Source organism: Lactuca sativa, chromosome 2, assembly GCF_002870075.4.
Source record: "Lactuca sativa cultivar Salinas chromosome 2, Lsat_Salinas_v11, whole genome shotgun sequence".
NCBI classification, from domain to species: Eukaryota; Viridiplantae; Streptophyta; class Magnoliopsida; order Asterales; family Asteraceae; genus Lactuca; species Lactuca sativa.
The window spans coordinates 161,090,447-161,100,633 of record NC_056624.2 but is presented as its reverse complement, the minus strand read 5'-3'; the positions used below and the strand labels follow the sequence as shown (position 1 = coordinate 161,100,633).

At 40.1% G+C, this 10,187-nt stretch overlaps 1 protein-coding gene across 1 annotated transcript; it reads right to left on the bottom strand.

Moving 5' to 3' along the window:
• Nucleotides 1-239: 239 nt before the first annotated feature.
• LOC111916023 (2-methylpropanoate--CoA ligase CCL4) lies at nt 240-2,289 on the bottom strand. The gene has a single exon (XM_023911667.3). The coding sequence runs from the start codon at nt 2,165-2,167 to the stop codon at nt 521-523; it is 1,647 nt and encodes a 548-aa protein (XP_023767435.1). The 5' UTR covers nt 2,168-2,289; the 3' UTR covers nt 240-520.
• Between the last annotated feature and the right edge of the window lie 7,898 nt (nt 2,290-10,187).

Here is a 10,187-nt window from a genome sequence, read left to right as displayed (position 1 = left end):
TAGGGCAAAAGGTATTTTTGACTTCTAATGGATCACCCAGATCCATCGGGTCAAGTCTCTGTTGTTTGGAGCTTGAGAAGTATAACTGAGGACAAGTTATGTCCCACTCCTAGCCATGCATTTAATTTTCCAAAAACAATGTGGTTCCTATGGAAAGCTTGGAACGAAAAATTATTTAATAACAGAAAGGTTGAATAAGTTAAAGCCAAACACTTTTATGTGGATCAGAGATAATCAGATAAAAGAACACAAGGATTAAACTCAAAATAATCGAAGTTACATCCATATACGTACTACAATCATACAGGAAGGTATATTTATAACAAACATATATTACCCTCCATAGTATCAAATTAAAATTCATTCTCATGATTTGTTTAAAAAAGAAAAGGGAAAAACATCAAAATATTTCTTTCTAAAACATTAAAAACACATTTATTTGTTTCCCACTTATGTCTCCCCAACAAAAGTCGATAACATTATTCTTGACCCAAACATTCGTTATTTTAGTTTGGATAATTTACATTCGACTTTTTACAACAAATCCCATACTTTTGGCAATTTCTCGAAGTACATACTTCTGAATCTTCCCCGTAGATGTCTTCGGAAGCTCCTCCTTCAACACCACCGACTTCGGCACCATGTAACCGGGCAACTTCCCTTTACAAAACTCCATTATCTCCACCGCCGTCGGCAGCGGCTTCCCTCCATCCTTCTTCAAACTCACGAACGCACACGGCGTTTCCCCCCAGAACTCATCAGGTCGTCCAACCACAGCCGCCTCATTCACCGCCGGATGCAAGTACAACACCGATTCCACCTCCACGCTGCTCAGATTCTCTCCGCCACTTATGATTACATCTTTTGATCTGTCTTTGATTTCCAAATACCCATCTGGGTACATCACGCCAACGTCGCCGGTGTAAAACCATCGATTCCTGATACATTTCGCGGTTGATTCAGGATCCTTTAAGTAACCCAACATCAGACACCCGCCTCTCAATACTATTTCCCCTTGAGTCAACCCGTCGCGGGCCACACTCAGTCCCGATTCAGGATCCACAATATCCACCGCCGTCATCCCGACGGTTCTAACTCCTTGCCTTGCTTTCAATCGAGCTCTCTCCGTCGCCGGCAACCGATTCCATTGTTTCTTCCACGAACATGCTATAACTAGCCCACCAGTTTCCGTTAATCCGTATCCATGGGTCACATCAAATCCCAACGACTCTGTTCTTAACAGAACCGCCGCAGGAGGTGGAGCTCCGGCGGTCATTATATGTACAGTGCGGCCGAGTGGTTCGCCATTGGATAGCATGTTGAGCACAACCGGAGCACCACACATGTGCGTTATATTGTGGTGGTGGATGGCAGTGTATATGGTGGATGCGTCAAATCGGCGAAGACACACGTTGGTCGCACCGACGACCGCCATACCCCACACGTAGCTCCACCCATTCGCGTGAAACATTGGCAGGGTCCACAAATAAACTGGCTGCTTCGGAACGTCCCACTCCAGGAGAGAATCCACGGCTACAATGAACGTGCCACGGTGGCTATGGACGACGCCTTTCGGCGACGAAGTCGTCCCTGATGTGTAGTTCAACGTTAATGGATCCCAATCACTTTCTGGCCGAACCCATTCGAACCCCGGATCACCATTTTCAACCATACCTTCATAAGTAGTACCAACGAAATGATCTGTGGGTAACGACGGAGGTCCATCGTCGGTGATTAAAACCAGCCGCGGGTACGTACAGCCACCCGGCAGGAGAGAAACTGCTTCTTCAATAAGACGAGTTAACTGGTAGTCAACAAAGACGAGCTTAGATTCGCTGTGACAGAGGAGTATTGAGATAGTACGAGCATCCAAGCGGGTATTAATGGTGTTGATGACGGCGCCGGCCATGGGGGCGGCAAAGTGAAGCTCATAAGTGGCCGGGATGTTGGGTGCGAGGACCGAAACGACGTCGCCTTTTCCGATGCCGAGACCGGAGATTGATGAAGCTAACTGTAAACAGCGGCGAAAGGTTTCGGACCAGGTGTATGTGAGATTGTTGTAGACGAGTGAAGGAGAATCAGCGAATACAGTGGCTGCTCTTTCGAGGAATCCAAGAGGAGAAAGAGGGCTCGAGTTTGCTTCATTGGGATTCCTCAATGCTTCCATTTTTTTTTTGTTAGTTGGAAAGATGAAGAAGATATGAAATCGGGAGTGCTATTATAATAGTATGTGTTTAGACTACCAACCATGTTGAAAGATAGAGTTCTTTTTTAGTATTTGAAAACAAATATATGTTTATTTTAATGTATGATTAAAGGGTGAATCTTATATAAATATAGAAATTCAGGACCAATATACAATACAAAACAAGAATAAAAAATAGATATATCAATATATTTTGTGTTTCTTTAAAGTGAAAGCAATTGATTGGAGAAACAGATAACGTGGGACATATGATATCGCACTTGACTTGTCCTTTGCAAAAAAAGCATGCAAGGGCATCTACAAATGCATTGATTTTTATATTGTTCAATGGAACTGTGATATCATTTAACTCTATTATTTTTTTACTACAATGGATTAACTATACAAAGTTTTAATAGAATGTTATAAAATTTAATTTATAATAAATATTTAAAAATTTAAAACTTTTTTTTCCATTGAAGAATTCAATACCATTGAACTCCAAATTTATTGAATGTCAAGGTGACATCTCACAATGATAGAGTTTCATTCATTGAATGACATATGGACTTGTCACATCATTCAACTCTCTCATTAAACTCACTAGTGTGGATGCTCTTAGGGTGGACTGTATGGGTAGCTTCTCCCACCTCTGGTGGTCAATTTTAAAAATCGGTTTGAACCGTTCGGTCGAATTGGATGGACAGAAAATTAAAGAAGAGAACGGTTCAACTACCACCGGTTTTATGTCTATTTTTGAATGAAAATGAATTGGTTGGTTTTTACAAAAACTCGATTTAACCAGTTAAATTAAACTAGTTGAAAAAGTTCAAATAAATAAAAACACATGGAAATGAATCATTTTTCATAATAAACTTTGATGTTTTTTCATATCAATTTAGATTTTTTTGAAAAAAAAAACAGATTGTAAATGTTATGAAGTTTTTTAATGTGTTTATATTCATCTAATATTATATTTTGTTTCCGTATTATACTTTATTTTCTTTTAGATGTAGGTGAATTGATGTAAAACTTATGTTTATGTATTTTTTTTTAATGTATTTGGATTGTGTAAAATACACGTTCAGATATCGTGTTGTCTAATTTTAAAAGTGAATAATATAATAAAATATTATATGAATTTGAGTGTTGAGTTCTAACAAGATAATTTTTACTAGAATTGAAGTAAAACTATGTTTAGAATCATTCGAAATGTATTGGAAGTCTTATGAGATTTCAATCAAATGTTAGTTATTGAAATTAACGAAAACTTGAAGTTGGAAATAAGTAAAAATAATGTTAATGAAAGTTTTAAAGAACCTCGTTAGAAACATATAGGCGAAAACCTCATCGAAATCCGAGTTATAATGAGGAAGTTATGGCTTATTGAAGTTTCGCGACAGAACCGACACGACGCCGTATGACGTAAAAAGCGAGTTTTCGATAAACTGCTTTTTAGCCGTTATGATCTTAATGAAAGTTATAGTATTCGTTAAACCGAGAACTTTCATAAAAAGAACATCAAAATCTGACTTCGTATGAGGAAGTTATAATTTTTCTAAGTTTCGGAATAGCAGTAGACACCTAAAAACTCGAAATAAAGATCGAGTGGTTTTTAGCCGACACAACCTAAATGAGAATCGAAGGTCTCATCAATAGTAGTACAACGGTAAAAAGACAGACGAAAATGGATATCGGATGAAGAAATTATGATTTTTAACGGACTTTTCTTGTCCCGGCCCGTTAAAAATATAATATTAAAAATGAATTCAAAATTAGCCGACAGAGTCAAAACAAAAGTTGTAGAGTATAATCTCACCTATGCGTGGATATAAAGAACCTCAAAAACGGAGCTCGTACGCAAAAGATATGAATTTTTGAAGTTTTTAAATAAAAATAAATGAAAATTCAAAGCCTTATCCGAGGAGGTACTCCCCACGTAGAGGCTTACGCCCAGCGTTCGCATGGCAGGACCTCAGATTGATCACATCTCTGATCTTCGCATGATGGCCACGTAGCAGAGACGTCCGAGCCACATGCCCTCCCTTCCGAGAATCGGACACGTAGCCCCGTAGGCCCCGCGTACAGCGAGACTACCCCCCGCGTAGTGAGCTGCTTCGGACCCTATAAAAGGGATGCAAGGCTGCCCGTATTTTGGTTGCCATTTTTCAATCTCCTTCACTCTAAAAACCCTCTCTATCCACTTTTAACCCCCCGAAGCCCCGATATCATTCCCGACACCCGAAGCAAGTCCCGACGCCCCGAAGTTCGCGAGAAAATTATATTTTCAAGTCGAAACTCTGAACGAGTAAGGCCGATTTTCAACTAAAATCCCCGGTTTCGTCACAGAAAGTCATATTTAGACCCGAAGTGCTGCCTAAATTATCATTTATTCCTTCGGTTATTTCACGGTGAGTTCAATATGTGTTACATGTGCTATGTACTTTTCCGTGTTATTATTTTCGCTATTATGGTAGTAAAGTTGTACCTTTGACCATGTGATCAGTGAAAGAACTTAGATTCACGGTGGTACTGGTATGTAGCCTCTGGCCATGTAGAGCATGTATCGTAAGAGAATGACTTCTATTCTATGATAATGGCAGAAGGTTAGATAGGGCTAAAAGCCTGAAATCTACCAAAATGTTTAATCAGAAAGTGTATGTCTTCTGTGCCAATTGGGCCGAAGCTTTATTGATGTATATCAAGTATTGAAATTCTTATATCTCATTGATTGATATGAAAGCTGGTCGCATGATTCACATATGCCTTTGTTGTTCCTTCTTCGTTTCTGCCATATTGAAGTATATATATGGCATAACGTTATATTGTATCTATTACTGAACTCATTACGTCACCGCTTATCCCTCTCAGTGTTTAACAATTGTAGGAAATGAGAATCCGGTATAGTCATATACTGTTGGAAGATTTAGAATAGTTTATACTATTACTTTTGTACTTGGGTCTACGCATGTATAAAACTATAATATCCTGGGTAGTTATGTAATAAATATAACACTTTGTAATATATTAAAACTTAGTCGGTTTGTATCCAGTCTTTTGTAATCACACTATCAATGTAAAATATTATTTATGAATATGCATGTAGCATGTTTTGGAGTAACTATATTGTGAAGTATGAAAGTTTGGATCTTTCATAAATACGAAAGTTGGGGTCTTTCAGATTGATCTACAACTTGTATTTATGTTTATTTTTAATGTTTAAACTTGTGGGTGCCTATGTGTGAATAGGAAATAGGAAAAATGATGAAAGTTATAAAAACCGGTTGAACCGACGGTCAAACCAGTAACACCGGTTGAACCGCAAACCGGTCACCATGTTAACAGAATGTTGGTTTTAAACCTTGTGCACGAAGGTAAAGAGAGAAGAAAAAGAGAATTGAATAGATTAAGTTCTTGATCCTCTAGTGAACACGTTAAGAGCAAAAAAGAAACAAAACTTGCTGTGATTTTTTATTCCAAACTAAACAATCTGAAACTTAACATCTATTTATACTAAAAAAATAGAATCTTATTCTAATACCAAAACTAGCAAAACAGAGATCCTAAAAACTTTCCTATTAAACCGTATTGATCAAAACCAATTAACCAACAATCACCCCTTAATTGGTTTGATCATGCCACTCGTTCAAAAAAAATGTTTGTTCCTTTTCGAGTAGATTTGCCTCTTCTTTCTTCCATTTAGGATACTCGTTGTTGTAGTGACCAAACTCACCACAGTTGTAACATTTAACGTGACATATATCCCGGACACATTCATTATCATTTCTACTTCTCCCGGACCCCCGACCACATCCAAAGTCATCCCGATTTGAACGTCCATTGCCACAACACTTACAAACATGTGATTTTCCTCACTAGCCAACAACAACCCACCTTGAGTGTAACACCCCAAATCTCTAATGTTCAATGAAGGGCCAAAAGTGTAAATTTAGGAAAGGGACTCAACGAGTAGGTTTGCTTACTCGCCGAGTCGGAGCGGGATTCTGTTGCGGTTTAAGTGGCCAACTCGCTGAGTCGGCGGCTTGGACTCAACGAGTTGGTGTTGAAGAGAGAAAACCCTAATCCCGAGGGTTGTGCCCTATATAAAGCACATTATAACCCACCCTCATCATCTTTGCTACCCTTTTGAGATCCAGAAACCCTAATCTTCGTGTGAGACTTCATTATTGAGGAGATTGGAGCTTGGAAGAGGAAATTGGTGGAAAGAGCTTGAGGAATTAAAGGCTTGCCGCAAAGGAGTGGTGTAGATCCGGGATCTACTTCAGTTGGAGCATATATTGGAGGTAATAATCTGTTGCTTGGGCTCTTTTGTATCTAGATCTATTATCATTTGAGATTTGGGGCATTTTTGGTATGATTGAGAGCTATTTCGAGTTAGAGTCTTAGATCTGAGGTTGCTACTTCAGATCTAGGCTTGTGATGGTCCAAAATGTCATAAAGCTTCTATCTAAGAGTTATTGGTGAAGCCCCTTTTGTCTAAAACCCAAGCCCTAGTGTGTTTTGGGCCTATATCTCCTTGATTTCACGTAAAGTTTGCAACTTTATGTGAGGGTTAGATTGTAGATGTGACATCCTCAATTTCACGGCCAGAAAAGACCGATTTGTTTATGCTTTGTTTTATAAAATCAGAGTAATCGTTTAAAGAAAACTGTTGCGGAATTTGTTCCCAAAAACAAAAATATGATAACCATTTATCCAAACATTTCTCAAAGAGAATGTATTTTCATTAAATAATAAAACCTTGGGATGTCATGTTCGATACAGACCAAAAGCATAAACAATATAAAATAGACCTTACAATAGTTATTTATAACTACTGATCTATAATCCAAAATCTCTCGTCAAGTCCACCAACTTATACCCTTGTGCCATTACCTGTAATGAAAAGAAAACTGAGTGGGTCAGGCTTGGGAGCCTGGTGAGCATACAGGGTTTTCAACCCACAATAATATAATTATTATATTTAATCAGCAAACAATCAACCCAATTACCCATCCCCATTATCTTCTTAAGGTTTTACCCTAAGAACCAACTATCCTTCATTCATTTATTCGTAAGGAATTGGCACGAATTCCATTGCTGCCAAAGTTTATTTATCAAGTACTAAATCCATAGTTATCTGGCGCTAACTCCATAGTCACCAAGGTTCACTTAACAAGCGCTAACTCCATAGTCGCCAAGGCTTACTCAACAAGCGCTAACTCCATAGTCGCCAAGGTTTACTCAACGTGCGCTAACTCCATAGTCGCCAAGGTTCATCAAATAGGCACGAAGTCACATCGTCGCCAAGGTTTATACAATAGGCGCTAACTCCATAGTCACCAACTATCCCATCTACCCAAGTTCTACTCAACATTTCCGTAGATATAAATACTTACACAGTTTAAATCATTTAACACTTGTATAAAACATCAACTCCACGCCCATCTCAAATAGACAAATAATATATAAACACATAGCACGTATTTCATAGCAAATACTTCATATTTATGTGTTAGAAGAAAGTAACTACACTCTCACACATATAAACAACAATATACTTAATACACTCAAACCATACTTGTATTATTATCGTGTTTATGAAAGGTAGTATACACTCACTTGATCAGAAGATGATCAGACAGCACTATGGCTTGCAGAAGTAGTATATCTCCGCAGATCTGGAAGATCTTCACAAAAATTAAACTTCTCGCGGGCAGAGCTTCGGCTCGGGAATCATGCTCTTCGGGATTCTCGGGGCTTCGGATCTTGCTTCGGGACTCGAGATTGAGACCGGGGCTTCGGGCATGCAAAACGATGCAAAACGGGAGAGAGAAGAGAGAAAAATAGCAATTGATCCGGCTGCCCTCGCATCCTATTTATAGGAGGTTGGTGCCTCGGAGTACGCGGGGCGTACGCGTCCGAAACGTCACTGCATGCGTCATCCGAAGAACTCGAGTGCGAAGGTCGTCATGCTTCGCTGTACGCGGGGCGTACACTAGTACGCGGGGTGTACTTCGGATGAGTCCGATGACTCGCCTTCGGATAATACCGGGATTTAATAATTAAATTTAATTATTAATTATTTAATAAACTTCAAAAATTCATATCTTCTTCATACGAACTCCGTTTTCGACGTTCTTTATATCCACGCGTAGGTGAGACTACGCTCTACGACTTTCGTTTAGACTCCGTCGGCTAATTTTGACTTTTATTTTTATTATTTATTTTTAATAGGTCGGGACAGAAAATTTCGTTATAAATTCATAACTTCTTCGTTTGACGTTCGTTCTTGCCTAACTTTTCGTCGTTTCGCTACTAACAACGAGATCTTCGATTCTCGTTTAGATCGCTAAGGCTAAATATCACTCTAACATAAATTCATTTTTTTTACGTCATTCAGCGTTGTGCCGGTTCTGTCGCGAAACTTCAACAAGTCATAACTTCTTCGTTATAACTCGGATTTTGGCGTTCTTTATATGCACGGAAACCTTGTAACATATACTACAACTTAGTTAGGATTATTCATTCTAAATAATATTCTATCAAAAAGTCATTTTTGACGCTTATTGTCTCTAAATTGACTAGCCCTGATCTACGGGCGTTACAATTATGGGGGGTGAAAGTGGGTTAGATCTGATCCCACATTGACTGGGAAGGAGAACTAAGCATTCCTTATAAGGGGTGTGGATACCTTCCCTATCACAACGCGTTTTAAAGCCGTGAGGGCAGTAGATCCCATAAGAACTCTGCAGTTAAGCGTGCTTGGGCGGGAGTAGTACCATGATGGGTGACCCCTTGGGAAGTCCTCGTGCCGAGTGGCCCAAAGCGGACAATATTGTGATACGTGCCAGAAGGGGATGTTCCAAATGGTATCAAAGCCAGGGCACGGGTCGATGTGTTCGACGGGGACGTCGAACCCTATAATGGGGGGTGAAAGTGGGTTAGATCTGATCCCACATTAACTGGGAAGGAGAACTAAGCATTCCTTATAAGGGGTGTGGATACCTTCCCTATCACAACGCGTTTTAAAGCCGTGACGGCAGCAGATCCCATAAAAACTCTGCAGCTAAGCGTGCTTGGGCGGGAGTAGTACCAGGATGGGTGACCCCCTGGGAAGTCCTCGTGCCGAGTGGCCCAAAGCGGACAATATTGTGATACGTGCCAGAGGGGGATGTTACAGTAGAAGAGTGGATCTATGGATTGGAGCCCCTGCATGGCTCGTGGATTGAGAATTGGAGAGACTCGACGAGTCACATGGGTGTACTAGACGAGTTGTATGAACATGTGCATGGACTCGGCGAGTTGGAAGAACAACTCGGCGAGTCACATGGGTGTACTAGACGAGTTGTATGAACATGTGCATGGACTCGGCGAGTTGGAAGAACAACTCGGCGAATCTGTTCTTGGACTCGGAGAGTCTGTTCGCAGAACCCAATCTCTTTTGGGTTAGAGCTTTGGATTAGTGAGTCGGTTGGCGACTCGGTGAGTTGGCAGGATGGGACACAGAAATCGTTGGACTCGGCGAGTGTTGGGGCGGCTCAACGAGTTAAGTTATGATATGAGAGTTTTCTGGGTGTGGGAACTCGGCGAGTAGAAGTCAACCAGGAAGGTTGACTTTGTCTAAGGACTTTGACTTTGACCAAGAGTTGACCAGTTTGACTTCCAAGAGTATTTTGGTAATTCTGGTATTTATGGAATTGGTTCTTTAGTAGTGTTTTCTGGTGAAGTTCGTGTCGGTGGTCGGAGCAGCTTGGTCTTATCTCTTCAGTCGGCAATTGCAGGTGAGTTATCCTCACTATATCGACAGGGTCTACGGCACCAAGGTCGGCCCTTTATCGGATGGAAATCCGGGTATTGTTTGTTATGTTATTGCTTTTCTAGATCTGCATCCTGGTATTTAGGATGGTGTTATGTTAGTGATCTGGTTAAGGCCGGTACCTGGTATTTAGGGTAATGTTATGTTATTGACCTGGTTAAGGTCGGTACCCAGTATATAGGG

Bases quoted from the DNA above. Each gene is read 5' to 3' on its own strand.
- LOC111916023 (XM_023911667.3), bottom strand. From the start codon at position 2,167: ATGGAAGCATTGAGGAATCCCAATGAAGCAAACTCGAGCCCTCTTTCT.